The following is a 19,207-nucleotide window of genomic DNA, read 5'->3' as shown; positions in this document are numbered from 1 at the left end:
ACAATTCTACAGGAGGAGGTGCACCTTTGGTGAAAATTTCCTGTCAATTGGCACAACGGTTGCAGAGAAAATCATACTTATTCTGTGCAGACAAACAGACAGACAAACGGACTCAAATGCAATACCCTCTCCTCTGGCGAGGGTAACTATTAATTTTCAGAGATATAACTGAAGTATAATTGTTCTATATTTTTCAGTGTTTGAAGATTAATGATTTCAAGCCTTATATAGACCTGGCAGCAAGTGCTGCTTGGGCCAAGAAGAAAAACAGGAAAAAAATTACAACACAACTTTTCCAAATCAACAATTGGATACAAAACTCTGGCTTCAACGATTCCCAGTTTGCATATAGTCTGTATGCACTGCGAACGCCCCAAAAATCCATCCAGATTAGACAATGGCACTGGAATGGAGACACACGCTGACACAGAATGATGCAAAGTACCATACCATGATAGCTGTGTTGTGCACAAATCATGCAGAGAAAGTATTTTCCAGACTTGCAATCGACCAGGCTAACAAGCAGAATAATTTGCTCTGATCAAAGGAGATGGTGGAGCCGTCGGCATTACTGAACAGGAATCTGCGCTTCCAAGATGGATGGTTACAGGGCCTGAACGTTACAGGGTTACAGGCCGAAGCACAAATCTAAAGCCACACTGGAGTGGCTGGAAAAGAAGAGAATACATGTTCATGAGTGACCCAGTCAAAGTACTGACTTGAACCCAATTGAACAAATTACTGACTTGGACCCAAATGAACATTTATGAGGAGACTTGAAGATTGCAATCCATCGACGATCCCCATCAAACAAGTATGCAGGTATGCAGGCGAGCAGCTCAGTATGAAGCCTTTTCAGGGATCAAAGAGAAGGTGCAAACAAAGTACCACAAATAGACACCAGCTGCACAGAAGGCTTTCCACATAGATGTGCAGAGTCCAGCAAGGACCAGAGAGGAAATGGGCAACTCATTTTTGGAAGAGGTCAAGACTGACATGCTGACAATTGACACATAAGAGGTCATGGAGGAAACGTTACAGACATGCTGAACAATTACCTCTCCAAAGGCGTTCGTAAATTTAAAGATTTCAGAGAGCATTTGCAGACCTTCTACTCCCCAATGAAACAAAAACAACGATAACTTGTTTGAGACAAGCAAAGTCAAAGAGAAGAGCAAAGAGAACACTTTGAAGCAAGATTGCAACTTGTTTTCAAACTTGTTCATTTCATGTCAAACTCGTAGACCTTGATGAGTTTTTCCAGCAGAAAACTGGCATTTTCATATGGAGATCTTCAGAAAATCAAAAAGCAGAACTAATGACCTGTCTAGAAGCTATTTCACCAACCCAGTCAGTCCAGCCTCAAGTAGAGTCCATCACCATTGATGGTTCATGCCTTGCACATTCTCTGAAGCCAACAGAACACACTTTTCAGGACCTTGTATGGAAAGACTTTGTTGGCAAGGCCAATACTTGTGCTAGTAAGCACAAGAGAAATGATGTTGTCTTTCATGTATACAAGGAAAACAGCACAAAATCATACACCAGATTAAGAAGGGGCAGGATACCAGATGGGGAGTGACCTGTAAAGGCAAGATACGAAAAATCTGGCCAAGTTTTCTACAGAATGAGGAAAGCAAGAAGAAGCTGTATCCTTATTTGGTGGACAGTCTGAAACAAGGGGTACCCAAAGGTTCAGTCTTTGCATCCAAAGAAGACGCAGCGGTTGAGAACCATTGGCCGATTCACATCTAGCTAGTGCCCTATCATGTAACCAGGAGGTGGCAGATACGAGGTTATTTGTTTATGTCTACAACTATCGGGGATGCCTCTTCGTGGTGGTTGTATCCCCCTCCCCCCAATGCATGCATGCTGGACATGCTGCTTCTGCTTTCTCAACAATGGATGGAGGTCCTCAATGCCAAACAGGAAATTAGAGCAGTCTCCCTTGACATATCACATGCCTTCGATACGGTCTGGCACCCCGCTCTGCTCACTAAACTCTCCTCTTTTGGTATCCATGGAAATCTCCACGCATGGCTGGCGGACTTCCTCTCTAGTCGTAGTCAACGTGTGGCCCTGAATGGGTTTCTCTCATCTCCTCTTCCTGTTCAGGCTGGAGTTCCACAAGGTAGTGTTCTGGGCCCTGTGCTTTTTCTGGTCTTCATCAATGATCTCTCTGACTCTCTTGAAAATCCTCTATCTCTTTGCTGATGACTCTACTCTCTGTCGCTCCATTCTTCATCCCTCAGATCAGCAGTCTGCAGCCTCCTCACTCTCTGCAGACCTGGACAAAATCACAGACTGGGCAAACAAGTGGAACATGTCTTTCAATCCTGACAAATCTCACACTCTTACGATGTCTCTCCGAAATGACCGACTGGACAACCCTCCCATCCACTTTCTGAATAATCCTCTCCAAGAAGTTCTGTCACTCAAGCTTTTGGGTCTCACTATCTGCCATGATCTTTCCTGGGAAAACCACATTTCAAATCTGGCCTCCAAAGCCAGTCGCCGACTGGGCATCCTCCGTCGTGCGAAGTCCTTCCTTGGCACACCTGAGCTCCTCACCACATACAAGGCTTTCATCCGCAGCTCAATGGAATACTGCTCTCCCCTCTGGGCTGGTGCTCCTGCCTCACACCTAGCTCGTCTTCACGCTGTTGAAACCAAAGCATTCAGAATCATTGGAATCTCCCGCGATGAAGCTAACTCCAAGGGCCTCTCACTCACTCACCGCAGGCAGGTTGGTGGTCTTTCCGTCTTCTACCGACTCCTCTCTGGCCTTGCCCCCCCAGCTCTCTCTGGGCTCTGTCCCGCAAATATTCCTACAGGTCGCACAAGATCTGCCTGCAACCCTCTTATGGTCAAACTACCAAAATCAAGACTCTCTGCTCACCTTCACTCCTTCATTCCTCTTTTCTCCTGCCTCTGGAACAAACTCCCTCACTCTCTTCAATCCCACTCCACCCTCCAGGTCTTTAAAACAGCTGTTCACCACCATCTCTTATCTTCCCCCATCCAAAACCTTGATCTTTTCTACCCCCGCTAATTTCACCCCAATTCCACTTTTTTGAAATACCAACTTCTGTCCTGGAAGTCCTTGGTGTCCTTGTGTTTTATACTTCTCCCTCCCCACCCCCCCCTTCCCACGCCTCCTCCCCCCAAGCCCTCTCCCTTCCACACATATCCCTGCTCTCAAATGTTGTGTTTGTGTGCTTCCCCTTCTCTCCCTATCTTGTCTTCCGCTCCCTCTTTTTATATATTTTGTTTGTCTGGTTGATCTGTTTGTGAAGTAAATGTTAGCTCTTTCACGAGCCTCGATTCAGTATACAAAAGAAAAAAAGAAAAAAAAAATGCAAGTCAGGGGCCAAATCTTTCCCATTCTTCCCTGCTACCCAGATTCGTCAGGGCAGCATGGTCACGGTCGGAGTGCCGATCGATCCCCATGGACCGGCCCTTTCCCTCTTTCTCTCTCTATGTCATGGCCCCGACTTTGTGAAGGCGGAGTGCACCATCCTCAATGTGGGGGATCTCTTGATCGCTCCTGGGAAATGAATCGGCTGCCTCCGTGCCGCGAGCTTGTTCAAGAGAATTGTCCGGGGCTATACAACAACAACAATGCAGTAAAAGCGCTGCTATTCTTTCAAATAACATAGACATTGTTGTGATAACCGCAGCAGTCTTTGATAACCTCCAAAGGGATGGATTTGATGAACTCTGGGAAGCGTTGGGGCATTCCAATAAAATAAGGTGGATGCTTATCCAAACCTTAGTTGAACAACTAGGCAAAGAAAAAAAAAAGAAAAGTCCTGCTATTTTCCCGTGCATTCAGTGGCTGTGACAATGTTCCCAGGTTCAAAGCAAGGAAGAACATTGTTCCAATCTTTGTCCGTTTTCCCTTAGGCCACCGCTATTTTCATGAAGCTCAGTACTTGTCCCAAAAAGGTGGAGTCAAGTGATCTGTCTGTTATAGGAACTTCACCATGCTTGCCTATGACAGATCCAGTTCAAATTCAAGTGTAGCCGCAGCAAGACGCACATTGTTTACTCAGAAGAATCGATCATACAATGGCATACCACCTACACAGGCTGAATTACTTCAGCACGTGCTTCAGGCTTCCTACCAAGTGGGCTACATTTGGGGCCAAGCTCTTGTGCCCCCATGCAAACTTACCATCTTCAAGCAGCAGGGATGGAGATATAAGGACTTGGTACCTGCACTAGAGCAATAACAGTCCAATTGCTGAAGTGTGAAAAACTCTCAGAAAAATGCAGATGCAAGACTGAGTGCAGTGGGAGATGCACGTGCAAACGGTCTGGACTGCAATGCACATCACGTTGAACATGCCCATGCTTACCTTAACATTAACATTTGCCTGCACGGAATATTCTTTCAGATGCAGAATATTGCATTATTAGTGCATGATTAAAGAATGTCATGATAGCTAAGGATATCATTCAAATTACGATATACTGCCATTTTAATGCCAAGATCAGAGTCCACCATTTTGAATTTGGCTTGTTATTGCTTTAATTGTTGTTGAAAGTATTAAAACAAATGTAATTCTAATATTTCAATATAATAAAAGTATTGTTGAAAACATATTTTATAAACTAGTGTGATTTTTGCCATAAATAAGATTTTTTCCATTCACGAACACATGAAATCGACAGCCATCTTGGATTTTGGCCACCATTTTGAATATTTCAATTGTCCACTGGGGTTTTTTTTACATATATAGTCCAAGATCCATGCATGCCAAATTTCATCATTTAAAGGATTGTTACACTTATCTTCTACACTAATAATCAGAGTTGAGAAATACGAGTACTCTTACAAGGAACTGCAACATTGGGCCCATCAAGCCTCCCCCCCCCCCCCCCCCAAGACCCTCAAGGCCCATTACACCTCTTAGAGGGCCTTTAAGACCCCTAAGGCCTTAACAACCCTCTAGACCCCTAACATCCCCATGACACCACAGACCCAAGACCCTTTACACCCTTTAGACCCCTAAAACACCGAAGACACCTAAGACACCCAAGACCCTTTACAACCGAAGATGCTTTATGACCCCTTTGAGCATTTATAATCATGAGACCCTTTAAAACCCCAAAGACACTACAGACCCCATTAGACTCCTAACACCCTGTAGATCCTATAGACATCCAAGAACTTATAGACCGTGTTACACCTTTTAAAACCCTTAGACCCCTAAAACGCCTGATATCCTATTAAACATTTTAAAACCCTAAATACACCTCATTAGACCCTTTATAATCCATACGACTCCTTTCTACCCTTTTGGATCTTTCTGCCATTAAAACTTCGCACATTTCAGACCTTTTAATACCACTAAGACCCCTTAGACCTTTAGACCTTTCGACCCTGTTTAGATGTTTTAAGAACATTTGGACTCCTTCAGACAATTCTGACCATATGGACCTTAAATTATACCCTTTAGACCCCTTCGACCTTTTAAGACCCATTTAGACATTTTCAGACCTTTGACCTTTACACATTTACAACTACACCATTTAGACCTTTTATTTGCAATCAATGACCTTTTATTTAGTACATCCTTCCATTTATTTGCCACACAAAATATACCACACAAAAACAAACCACACAAAACAAACGACTCAAAAAAAGTCATGGCGTGGGTCTGAAATCTCTGATTGCTCCTTCTGGTTACGATGTTGAAAAGGAAATGAAAGATGCTTTGGAAACCAAAACCCACAGCTATTTATTCAGTCCTAAAATGCAGAATCAATCACGCTGCAAACAGAAAGATAATGGAGATATTAACAAAGGGGACAACAAACTTGCAATAGATATAGGGCTTTGAAAAGAGGTACAGCCACCTTTAAGCTTTAACACCTGAAGGGAAGTGCAGGAGAGATTATTGTCCGAGTCCTATTGTCCGACATTATTGTCCGATTGTTGTCCGACATTTGTTATTATTGTCCGACAAAAAGGGTTGGCGGCAGGAAGGGCATCCGGCCGTAAAACATTGCTTCAAAAAGGGGACCAAAAAAACAACAACAACCACGGTCCCCGAAAAAGGCCAACCCCCGCTTGCGGGGAAAAATGGCCTCTAAAGGTGGTTTTTTTTTCCTAGTCCTGTAGATTATAGTCTTGTATGGCTGAAATTAGTTGATAGCACACTGGAGTGGGGCCAATCAGCATAGAGCTGGAAATAAATAAATATGCAACCAAACAGAAAGGACCCCCCAAACATTCTGTGACGACTTAGGAGGCTGCTATACTTTCCTTCCCGTCATGAGATGCCAATTCATTCACATCGTTTTGGGCTTCACAGCAGCAAGAGGGTTCAAATATAACATGGGATCCCTTCCCAGAGTGAGAGGTGATCTTTTACAGGTCTGTGGATGAAGGTCCTTGTAAGATTTTGGAAGCTTTGAGTAGCCAAATGATAATCATTTGACGTGTCAGAAAATAATTAGACTCCATGTGACTGGAGCTCAGCTTTGAGATGCGTTTAGGACAGGATATATCACCACAGAGAGTGGAAGTGAGTAGCTCAAGTAACAACACTTCATTGAGAGTTTGGCTGCTGAAGTGAGGTGGATTGTTATGTCAGTCATTACAGAAGGAGAGGGTGGAAACCTTTGTTTTTGATCGACTGAATGGCAAGTTCCAAGTGCAGGATCAAAACCTGATCTTTTTAAAATCTGCCACTGCAAGTCTTATAAGGAAGCAAGTGGAACTGTATGACGTCATCGAATTTCCAGCGAAGTGGAAAAATGGTTGTTGAGAGATGTCTAAAGGTCATTTATATAGATCAGGAACAAGAGAAAGCTCATAGTATTTCCCCATGGTAGACAAGCTAAAATTAAGAGCACCGAGGATAAAATCCCATCCAATGCACGTAAAAATGATCAAGGCACTTGGTAGATCGCATACCTCCGCCAGTCCTAATCCGTCAACAATATTTTGAAATATCATGCTATATATCGTATTTGGCCCTATGTCTCGATGGTGAAAAATCACTTGAGAGATTAAAGTACCTGGATCCAAATCTGAATCTTTCCCCAAATTTAATCAAATCGTCCGAGTCACACCCAAGCTAAAGCTGTCCACAAAGTTTCGTCCGAATATGTCCATAACCTTTTGAGATATCCTGCTCACAGACAGACAACCAGGGGTGAATAACATAACCTCCATCCACCTTTGGTGATGGAGGTAACGAGCAAAGAAAGTTGGCAAGCACTACCAGGTGAACAGTGTCAAAAGCCTGGCAGAAACAACCGACAATACTGCTCTGGGATCTTCCTTGTGAATCCGAGTATTGATCCAATGTTGAGCAAACATAAAAAGCACATCAATTGTGGGACGGCCAGGGCAGAAACCAAACTGAGGACAGCAAATCAATAAATTGGAGAGAAAAAAAAATAGGAAAAAGATATTTGAAGTCGTTGGCAATAATCGGTTCTATTGCATTAAAAAAAAAAATAACCACCTTCAGAGGCCATTTTTCCCCACAAAGCGGGGGTTGGCCTTTTTCGGGAACCGTGGTTGTTGTTGTTTTCGGTCCCCTTTTTGAAGCAATGTTTTACGGCCGGATGCCCTTCCTGACGCCAACCCTTTTTGCCGCCTTTAACGACAAACAGGGAATTACCAGTGAACTGGTACTCAATTAGCCGACCTCGGAAGGATGACAGGCTGAGTCAACCCCCCTGGCGTTAATTCAGCAATCGACCGGGATTCGAACCCAGGATCCTTGTATCCTAAGCCGGCACCCTAGCCGCTAGCCCAACACCAGGGTCTCTATTGCATTGCTGAATTAAATATCTATGCTTTAGCTCCAAAGAGATGTGGGAGAATGATTTAAAACAGCATTTATTTTTTTACATACAATCCGGAAGGATGGCATACTCAGTGAAGCTACACCGTGCAGTTGAATGAAGGACCTCATCAGCTAAGCCAAAACAACATTACGTCGCTAGACTCGGTCTGTCATCCTCCTGAGGTCAGAAAAAAGTACCAGCTTGGTGGGAGTGAGCCAGTCGAGTATCTGGTGTCGGAATGGCGACCCATCCAGGATTATGACCCTCCAGCCAATAAGACAAGCGTTACGCCTGGGTCCCCCGTCGGTGAAGTGATGTGAGTTGACAAAGTGGAAGACGCAAGGCGGCCATCTTGGATTTTGATGTGGCGATTCAATTTTCAATAGCGTTCTTCCTTATGCCTAGATACACCCACACACCAGATTAGAAGTTGGTACTTCGCTTATTTTTCAAGATATTCCGCTCACAAGGTTCAGACATACATGGCGGCAGACATACATGGCAGCAGACATACATGGCGGCAGACATACATGGCGGCAGACATACATGGCGGCAGACATACATGGCGGCAGACATACATGGTGGCGGCATCTTGGATTTTGACGTGGGTTGCACCCACACCAAATTAGAATTCGGTCCTTCGCTTATGCACGCACGCACGGATGGAGGGGAAAACCATAGTCCCCCTTTCGCTCCGCGGTGCGACGGGGGACAACAACCACGGGGCCTTACGCGTCTGATGGTTAGAGGATCATCTATCCAATTGGAACCACTTATCACCCATACGTATGGTTTTAAAACGTTTACTCAGGCACTACAATTCAAAAGTAGAGTATGTGTCACCTGTTTACTCATCTTGATAATTTCTGGTGACTCTCAATGTTTAGTGACAAAAAATTCTCAAGAAATGTATAAACCCCAGCTCATAAAAAATTATCCTGCGCAGAATTAGGAATCTGTGTGAAAACAAAGCAATAACAAAAGGTATTTTACCAACATACCTGCTGAGATGGTTCTGTGAGCCTGTGTTTGACTGAGACACAGAGGACTGTCCAGGGAAGACTCCAGTGGTGATGTTGTGTTGCCCAGGTAGAAACTGGTTGAAAGGGGCTGCCAAACGTGGCTGATCTGTTATTGTTGAAGTTCTCCTTGTGGCCATATCATCTTTCTGGATGTCTGGCATTTTTCTTGTGGGACTTTCCACTTCACCACCAACAATTTCAAGTTCTGAGAACAAATTTTTTTTTTTTTAAATAATTTAGAACATTTTGTCATTTCAACAAACAAATCAGAGATTTTCATCAGGGTAGTCAAAAGTTTTGGAGGCCGTAAACGAATGATATCAAGATGATATCAGAAGGTATGTCTTGTAGTCACGGCTGGACGCCAAACATGTGCAAACTAGAACGGCACTTGCGAGAGAGCATACCTCCGCGAGGCTGAACAGTTTACATTTTTTATCCAATAGGATAAAAATTGGATATCCAATTTATCCAATTTTTATCCAATTTTTTTAGGCCGGATCTGCATCCACATCTTAACCAAAATCGAATTGGCTTGTTCTTGTCACCTACCCAACATGTCCAAAGTTTGTCCAAAGTTTTGTCATAATCTGTCCATAACATTATGAGATATTGTGCAATATATCGTTTTTGCCCCCCATTTCTCAATGGTGAAGAACCACTTAAAAATTATAGTATCCGGATCGGGATCTTCACCAAAATCTGATCAATTCGTCCTTGTCGCACACCCAATCTGTCAGCCAAGTTTGGGCCAAATGCGTCCACAACGTTTTGAAATATAATGCTCACAGAAAGACATATAAATACAGGTGAATACATAATCTCCGTCCCAGTCCATCTTCGGTGGTAGAGGTAACAATTCTTGGATATTTCAAGAAGGGTGGGGGGTGGGGGGAAGGAGTTTGAGAACAAGCTTGTGAAGTCGTACGTTCTCTTTCCCATTTACCATACAAGCTTCTACACTGTCGTGCACATATTACTGATACCTGTGCAAAGGGGATACAATCGCTTCAGCCATGCAGGCATAAAGCAAGTGTAATGACAAAGCTAATGTCTTACTACAACAATGTAGTTCATGTAACAAATGTCCTGGTTTTTCCTTACGCTTCTTTTAGAAGAGTTCTTCTTCTTACTTTTTTTCCTTACTTTCCTTGCTCTTCTTACTCTTCTTCTTACTGATTTGGAGCTTGTATCCAGCCTGATCACCCCCCCCCCCCCACCCACCTCCCGTCATACACCTTGTTCATCCTAATTCTCTCTTCTCCCCCCTCCACTCCTCCTGCTCTCATTCTTCCCCTCACCCATTCTCCCTCTGCTGTATGCCTCTACCCTACTGTTTCCATTTTTTTTTTACAGCATTCTGAATATTCTATTTTCTAGCTCTTCCACGAGCCTCGACTTTGTATACAAGTACAATAAAAACTAAAACGGAACTCATTAGAAGACACACCTCTGCCAGGCTGAACAGTTTACGTTTTGTAACCCACTGTTTGGCCGGATCTGTGTCCGTACCTTCACTAAAATCTAATCAGCTGGTTCTTATCACCTACCCAACTCATCCACCAAGTTTTACCATAATCTGTGCATAACTGTTTGAGACATCGTGCTTTTTATAGTTTTTAGCCCTATCTCTCAACAGTGAAGAATCACTTAAAAAATTATTGTATCCGGATCTGGATCCAGATCTTCAAAATAAAATCAATTTGTCCTTGTCAAATGCACAACTTCTCCACTATGTTTCGTCTGAATCTTTTTGAGATACTCTGCTCACATACAAACTTCCCTGCTCACCCTGCTCACAGACAAATGGGTGAAAACACAACTTCCGCCCACCTTTGGTGGAGGAAGTAATAAATAGGTCGGTCACTTCATGCATGGTCAGGTTGATTGAGGGGCTGGCAGGACAGCGTAGACCTAGAGGTATGTACATTCACTTCTGAGCTGTCTAATCCAGTTTCAAATCCCAACCCGACTATAAACTGCCTCTCTGCTGTTTCACATGCAGGACAAGGCATCAATGTGTTTCGTACCTTGGATGGACGTTAAACTGGGTGTCCCATCTGCTTGCATTAGTTGGTGGCCGTTAAAAGATCTCAAGGTGTCCGTAAGTGAATTATCGCCGACACCCTGGCTAAATTCCAAATTCCTGCTCTAACCTATAAGGGGGCACTGCATCAGCGGTACAGCCGCACTCCTAGCAAAACGATGGAAAACCACAGCCAAGTGCTGCATACGGCAGAAGAAGAAGCAGTTGAATGAGAAATTATTTTTCACAATAATAGGTTTAATACACAATAACGTTGAAACATTCATCAAAAAGAGTGCACAAAGTTGGCTAGTATTACAATATCTCAACACAATACACATTTGATGCTCACTGTCCAGAGAGCAGCACACTCGGTCGTGTGGAAGGAAAGAATCCGAGTGTGATTGTGGACAGGAATGTGGAGACGGTGTGTCACCCTGCTCCAGCTCCCAGCTGCTGCCCAGTACACTGTCCGCCTCGTCCGTCTCCTGTACAAGCATCACGACCCTTCATTCCAATTGCTATGAAATCAACGATATGCTTCGGCTTTCTCGTCTTTTACCGTTCATTTCTGACTATTGCAGATCCCGAGGTTAATTTTAAAAAAGAAAAGGCAATTATGAGCCGGTATCTGAAGTTCCTGCCGAGTTCAACGGGGGTACTAGATTCAGAGCAGATACTCAGCAATGATACAACTGGAAGAATTAATTTAATAAATAACTGTATTCGCGAGATAAAACAACATGCATTTATTCACCAATGCAAGGATTCTGAATAGCAAACTCAACAACACAAAGCTGTGGTTGACACCATCAATTGCGCAAAAATAAACAATACCCACCTCCGATTGTGCCAACAGGGTGGCAAAGGCTTTGCAATTCAGTAGAGCACCATCGTATTCAGACAGTTTACTGGCAGCATGGCCGAGCCAGTAGATCGTGACAAGAACCTGGAGATCGAGGTAAGCTGTTGCAAGACTTGAAACATAACCATCAGAAGATTAGGCCGCAAAAAATGTTTACAAAATCAATCAACCCTTTTACCATCGGCACCTGAACCAAGTAAAAATTTGCTCCCTTTAAAAAAATAAAAATAGAAATAAACATTCAAAAATAAACTAGAAAGCATTGGAAAATGCACAGCCCGTCCATATACATTTTCATTCAGACGTCTTATACTTCTTCTTCCATAAGCTAAACATGACGAAAACAGATTAAAAATGTAATACAAAATAAAAATTGATGATTTTATGCAGCCTTGAACGTTGAGCTTTTGATGTAAAAAAAAAAAAAAAAAAGTAATTCGAGTAAAATTCACTTGCTCTCGTGGCCAAAAATATTGGCACCCTTGCACTTTTTTCAAATAACTCGCAATTTTCTCTAAAAATAAGTTGAAATTGACAAAAGTATTTGGTCTCCACAATTCTTTATTTCACTGTTAATATTACAGAACCTTTGTTTTTGATTCAGAACTTAATATATATCCTTTTAAATAGGAAAATAAAAAGAAATGGCATTGACAAAATTATTGACACCCTCGACTTAATATTTGGTAGCACAGCCTTTGGACAAAATAACTGCAGTCAAGCACTTCCTATAGCCATGAATGAGCTTTCCTACACCTTTCTACTGGCAGTTTGGCCCACTCTTCTTGTGCAAACTGCTCCAGTTCTCCCAGATATGAAGGGTGCCTTCTCCCAACGGATGTTTTCAGATCTCCCCACAGGTGTTCAATGGGTTTTAGATCTGGACTCATTGCTGGCCACTTCAGAACAATCCAGCAATTTGTCTTGAACTGTTCCCGGGTGTTTTTTGAAGTGTATTTGGGGTCATTGTCCTGCTGCAAGACCCATGACCTTCGACGGAGACCCAGCTTTCTGACACTTGGTTGAACATTGCTCTCCAAAATGCCTTGGTAATCTCCTGATTTCATGATGCCATGCACACATTCAAGGCACCCAATGCTAGAGGCAGCACAGCAACCCTAACACATCACTGAACAGTGAACATCCTTCATGTTTGACTGTAGAAAAGGTGTTCTTTTCTTCGAAGGCTTCATTTTGTTTTGTGTAAACATAGAGATGATGTGCTTTTTAAAAAATCTCTAATTTTGACTCATCTGTCCACAGGACATTCTCCCAGAAGGATTTGGCAAATTCCAGTCAGGCTTGATCAGCAGTGAGGTCCTCCTGGGTCTCCTACCATAGAACCCCCTTTCATCGAGTTGGCGACGGATGGTGTGAGTTGAAACTGTCGTACCTTGTGTCTGAAGGTCATCTTGAATCTGTTTGGCAGTTGATCAAGGTGCTTCTCCACCATTCGAACAATCCTTCGCTGCAATCTTCGATCAAGTTTTCTATTGCGGCCACATTCAGGGAGGTTCTCTACAGTGCCATGGGCCTTAAACGTCCTGATAACATTGCGTACGGTGGACGCAGGAACATCAAGGTCTCTGGAGATGGACTTTTAGACTTGAGATTGTCCATGCTTGGCTACAATCTTGTGTCGGACCTCAGACAATTCTCTGGTTTTCTTTCTTTTCTCCATGCTCATTGCGGTACACACAGTGACACAAAACAGCAGAATGACTCCTTTTCTCTATTCAAACTGGTTGAATGAGTGATTTTTATATTGCATTTTTATATTGCAGGGAATTGAACTCACACCACATGTGAGTTCAATTCCAAAGTAAAGGAGAATCACCTGCTTGAAATCTAATTATGTCTAACAACTTCTAAAAGGTGCCAATATTATTATCCGGGCCATTTTCGGATTTCTGTGTGGAATAAGCTAAGATTTAGTAATTTTAAAGCTTTTTTTGTTTTGTTCCACTGCAAAGCAAGGGAATACACATGTGGATACCAAAATATGTTTTAATTTAAACAATTTTCTGGAAGAAATGGTGCATTATTTGAAAAAAGTGCAAGGGTGCAAATATTTTTGGCCACAACTGTTTGTCAACCAATGTCCTTGCCCAGCACCATGCATTATGGTTGCCAACCTATGGTTGTTTGTCCGTGCTCTATCCTTTTAAATGTTGAGCGTCAAGCAAGGACGCAGCAATTACCCTTTTTAAAGTCTTTGGCATGACTCGGCTGTTATACGAACCGCCGACCTCTCAGACTCAGAGTGGATGCTCCAGCCATTACACCACCGAGTCTGGTATAAAGTTTCACGAACCAACCAATGTCTGGTATAAAGTTTCACTAAAAACTGTTATTCTAATAGAGTACTAGAGTGCTAATATAGAGAGTGATGTACACGCATGCACACACGATTTGCCAAATTATTTCAGCTAAGAAATGAATGACAAACTTTTAATACATTTAAAATGTAGCCTTAAACAGTTTGTGTCAAGAACAATAAAATTACTGGGCCAGTGGAATAGGTACAGTTGGTACAGTCATGGCCAGACAAATTTTTATCAGTATGAAAACTGTTTTTCACCCACCCAAAAACCCAGCCTTAGAAAAAGACCTTGGGATCAATCTGTAAATTTTCAGTGTTTTCAACAACAGGCTTACATATTCGACCAACACAACCAGTGAGGAAGTGAAAATGTGTCAGAAACAAAACTTTGCCACAGAATTAAATGAAAGTTGAAATACAACGTACGTTTTTTATTCTCCTGTTGGCTTCAGATGAACTGCAGCAAAAAAGAAAAAAAAAGAAAAGAGCTTCAGCACATCTTCAAAAAAATAGGGGCAATACCCCTGGGCGCTCACCTGGTAGAATAAAGCACGATACTAGACTGACTAAAGGTATTCTCAACAGTATCACGGTATTTTCAACCAATTTCAATGGTTGCTAGAAGACAGGACAGCATGTAGAGAAGACAGGACACCTGGATCCACTTTGACCCCCAGTGGATCCCCTTAGACTTCGATTTTCTTAATGCCGTGAAAAAACTTTGGTACATCACGGGTGATGAAGGTTGTGGTCAAATTTCTTCGAAATAGTGTTTGTAGTTTCAGAAGAAAAAGCAAATTCCTATTTTTAGGGGGGGGGGGGGCAGACCTGGATCCACTTTGACTCCCTGTAAACCCCCTTAAACCCCGATTGTTTTTAATGCTGTGAACAAACTTTAGTTGCAACATACCAAGTATACCTCTCTGGCCTTGCCCCCCCCCCCCCCCCAGCTCTCTCTGGGCTCTGTCCCGCAAATATTCCTACAGGTCGCACAAGATCAGCCTGCAACCCTCTTATGGTTAAACTGCCAAAATCAAGACTCTCTGCTCACCTTCACTCCTTCATTCCTTCATTCTTCTTTTCTCCCGCCTCTGGAACAAACTCCCTCACTCTCTTCAATCCCACTCCACCCTCCAGGTCTTTAAAACAGCTGTTCACCACCATCTCTTATCTTCCCCCATCCAAAACCTTGATCTTTTCTACCCCCGCTAATTTCACCCCAATTCCACTTTTTTGAAATAACAACTTCTGTCCTGGAAGTCCTTGGTGTCCTTGTGTTTTATACTTCTCCCACCCCCCCCCCCTTCCCACGCCTCCTCCCCCCAAAGCCCTCTCCCTCCCACACATCTCCCTGCTCTCAAATGTTGTGTTTGTGTGCTTCCCTTTCTCTCCCCATCTTGTCTTCCGCTCCCTCTTTTTATATATTTTGTTTGTCTGGTTGATTTGTTTGTGAAGTAAATGTTAGCTCTTTCACGAGCCTCGATTCAGTATACAAAAGTATCATTTGTGCCAAGTTGCGTCACAATCCCATCAGCGGTTTCGGAGAAGAAGTTGCAAGTGTTTACGGAATGACGGACTGACGAAGCGCCATCACATAAGCTCCCAGGAATTACGTTCCAGGTGAGCTACCTAGAACGGCACTTGGTAGAGCGCATCAAACAGTTTACATTCTGTATTCCACTGATAGATTGGAACTGTATCTGGACCTGAACCAAAATCTAATCGGCTTGTTCTTGTCACTTACCCAACTCATCCACCAAGTTGTCATAAGTTAACCCTCAACTTTTTGAAATATCAAGCTATATATTGTCTTTGGCCCTATCACTCAATGGTGAAGCATCACTTATTAAAAAAATTAAAAATTCTCGTATCTGGAGGATCCAGATTCGAATCTTCACCAAAATTGAATACTTTCTTCCTTTTCACACACCCAACCTCCCCACCAAATTTCGTCCGAATCCGTCCACAACTTTTTGAGATATCCAGTTCACAAACAGACAAACAGGGGTGAAAACATAACCTCCATCCACTCTCAGTGGCAGAGGTAAACACAACACCAGCAATGAAAGGAACAATAACAATGACAAAATTTGTTAAGTGAGGTTAGCAAAATATGAATAGATTCATTGTCTACAGGAAAATTCCATGTTTGGGATGAATGTCTTCAGGATGTGTCAGCAGCATAGATGTTCCGAGGCCAGGATAGACAAAGAAACCAAACTAAGTCCATGCCTCCTGCGCACGTCAGCTCTAAATGCAGTACCATTATTGGCAGAGTGAAGGGGACAGCTGTCTGATTGTGCCTTGCATTTCACTAAAACTGACCCAGATAGAGTGGCTTGGATGGAACGGCAGTGGCAGCTGATGGCATGGAATTTGGTTCAACGGTCAGGTGATGAATAGACACTGCAAGATAATCGGACTCCTTAGTCATAATGTGCAAGTGACCCTTTTTGGAAATTACGAGTCACGTAGGCATGGTACAATGTTTGTGGGTGTCCAGGAGAAAAATGAGAAGAGTATCGGAGGCACCGTGCTGTGCCTCATGTTATCTGCTCGGCATGATGGCAAATGTGAAATTGTTGGAAAAGTGTGGGTGATCATCATCAACAACAACAAAAAAATTAACCTGTGTTCTCTCGTTAGCTTACAGGATCATTCAGATTCATTTCAACAATACACAAGAAGCAATTTTGAAAAGTTGACAACTAAACTAACCGCAGAAGAGTTCCTGGTTTAAATTCAAGGCAGAATTGAATTGCAGCATGTATCACTGACACAAGACCAAGAAGCCAAACGTCATGCGTACGTGAGAGTGTGCCGCGTTGATGGATCTTGGAGGTCACCTGGGTCGAAAAGTTGGGAGACTTTCAGGCCCAGGCTGGCACAGCCATGCAAAAAAGCACCAAGGTTATCCTAAAAAAACAAAAAAAAAACATGAGGTTGACATTCATCGGTTTTGATCACATTATCATCCCTTATCATTCATCCACACATCAAGAAAAAAAAATAATGGGGTTGCATCATTGAGAAAAACCAACAAGAATAAGCCGATTAGATTTTGGTTAAGGTTCGGAAGCCTATCAGTGGGAGACAAAACGTAAACTGGTCAGCCTGGCGGAGGTATGCGCTCCAACGAGCGCCATTCCAGTTTGAACCATTTTGTCACAAAACCATTTTGCGAATTTTCTCGCTAGAAAGAGTAAACAAGGAGGTCGAAGGAAGAACTGGAAAGAAAAAGATCACGTGATACATTAGAAACCTGAAAGTAAAAGGAGGGTTAGATAACCTACAGTGACCTAGCTTGGCGTGTGCGGAAAAGGAACTGAGTGAGCTAAAACCACCTGTACGAAGGTCAGTGGGGCCAAAACAGACAAAAGTGGTCCAAGTTCCTCAAGATGATCCCTATGCCATCAGTGATGTCAGGATTGTAAGGAAGTAAATAACATTTTATACAAAAGAAAAGCAGTAGACAGTAGGATATATTGGTGTACTTTTACATGACAAGGATATCAGTAACCAATTGATGCATCAATGGAATGAATTTAAAAAATCAAACCAGATGTTTTCTTGTTATTTTTATTTTGTTTTGCTTTATCCTTATATTTTTCTAATCTTCTCTTAGCCCCTTACCTAGAGTGGCTGTATGCCTTGTCTGGGGCGATATCCTTAAATAAATAAAAAAATCTGCATGTCACTATGACCTTACAATTATCCTCAAAAAGAATGAGGCTATGCTTCATTGCTTCAGCCAAGACTAGAAGGTGCGACACGCCATTCAAAGTTGTAGATAGCTGTTTTATTGAACTTTTGTTTCATCAAAATCTGTCAGCTTTGAATATTTGTTTCACCAAGATCAGGAATATTGCTTTGTGTGAAAACCTAGAACAGGTATTGCTGTAAAATTAAGGTTTGATGGAAAATTATGAGCAGTTAAAATAAGCGGAAGCATTAGTCAAGATCCAAATAAATAAATTGTGGGGCCATCAAAAAAAAATTACACCAACAGGAAACACATCAGAGACATGTTTATTATTTACATGAACGAGGCTCATGGAAGAGCGAGGTAGAACTGGCGGTGGGACAAAATCAAGGGAATGAACGAACAGGAAAAGGGGACAGGGAAGAGGAGAGGAAAAACTGAAAGTAGCAAGAAAGGTGTTTAGGTTATGAAAGGTTAATAAGGGTAATAAAGATAATGGGTCATAATCGAGGATAACAAGAGATGGAGGTGCACTGGTCAATTGAAGGCTTGGAGGGAAGAACGAGATAGAACAGCTTCTGCAATGGTGGTTCCATAGACATGAGAAGTGAGGAATGAAAGAGTTGGTGTTCAGTCCGCCTCAATTTTGGAAGTTTAATAAGGAAGGGGTTACCTGCGAGTGTGTACTTCATTCCTAGGAATCTATGAAAGGCCTCTACAGAGTCAGAGTCTCTCCAGCCATGCTGCCCAAACGTTTTATAGTGGGAAACCGTTTCACACAGCAAGTGTCTTGGTGCAATCCCTTTGGAGAATAAGGCCTCTTATCTGGCCAGGCCACACCGCAAAGCAAAGCATAAGGCCAGCATGCACGGAAAGCAAAGCCAAAGGTTAGGCCACGCGGGAAGCAAAGCCAAAGGCCAGGCCATGCGGGAAGCAAAGCCAAAGGTTAGGCCACACCGCAAAGCACAAGGCCAGCATGCACGGAAAGCAAAGCCAAAGCGACGCGAGTTAGGCCACGTGAGAAGCAAAGCCAAAGGCTAGGCCATGCCGGAAGCAAAGCTAAAGGCCGAGACGTGCAAGAAGCAAAGCCAAAGGTTAGGCCGGGCAGAAGCAAAGCCAAAGGCCACGACATGCAAGAAGCAAAGACAAAGGTCACGACATGTAAGAAGCAAAGCCAAAGGTTAGGCCGGGCAGAAGCAAAGCCAAAGGCCACGACATGCAAAAAGCAAAGCCAAAGGCCACGACATGCAAGAAGCAAAGCCAAAGGCCACGACATGGAAGAAGCAAAGCCAAAGGTTAGGCCGGGCAGAATCGAAGCCAAAGGCCACGACATGTAAGAAGCAAAGCCAAAGGTTAGGCCAGGCAGAAGCAAAGCAAAAGGCCACGACATGCAAGAAGCAAAGACAAAGGTCATGACATGTAAGAAGCAAAGCCAAAGGTTAGGCCGGGCAGAAGC

General features: G+C 43.0%; 1 protein-coding gene across 5 annotated transcripts in view; it reads right to left on the bottom strand.

Moving 5' to 3' along the window:
- LOC137424709 (uncharacterized) overlaps window positions 1-19,207 on the bottom strand; it is a 142,010-nt gene that overhangs the window by 98,571 nt on the left and 24,232 nt on the right. For all 5 annotated transcript variants that reach the window (XR_013623067.1, XM_078775843.1, XM_078775844.1 and 2 more), the window contains exons 4-8: window positions 16,858-16,964; window positions 14,475-14,505; window positions 11,702-11,809; window positions 11,213-11,348; window positions 8,814-9,039 (exon numbers count right to left, since the gene is read on the bottom strand). Coding sequence is in view for 4 of the 5 variants with exons in the window: in XM_078775843.1 (XP_078631969.1) it covers window positions 8,814-9,039; window positions 11,213-11,348; window positions 11,702-11,809; window positions 14,475-14,505; window positions 16,858-16,964 (608 nt within the window). In the remaining variant the exon portion in view is untranslated. The remainder of the gene's footprint in view (window positions 1-8,813; window positions 9,040-11,212; window positions 11,349-11,701; window positions 11,810-14,474; window positions 14,506-16,857; window positions 16,965-19,207) is intronic.

This window comes from Myxine glutinosa, chromosome 4, assembly GCF_964187855.1.
Source record: "Myxine glutinosa chromosome 4, kmMyxGlut1.1, whole genome shotgun sequence".
Lineage (NCBI taxonomy): Eukaryota > Metazoa > Chordata > Myxini > Myxiniformes > Myxinidae > Myxine > Myxine glutinosa.
The sequence above is the reverse complement of the archived record's forward strand: the minus strand, read 5'-3'. Positions and strand labels throughout refer to the sequence as shown.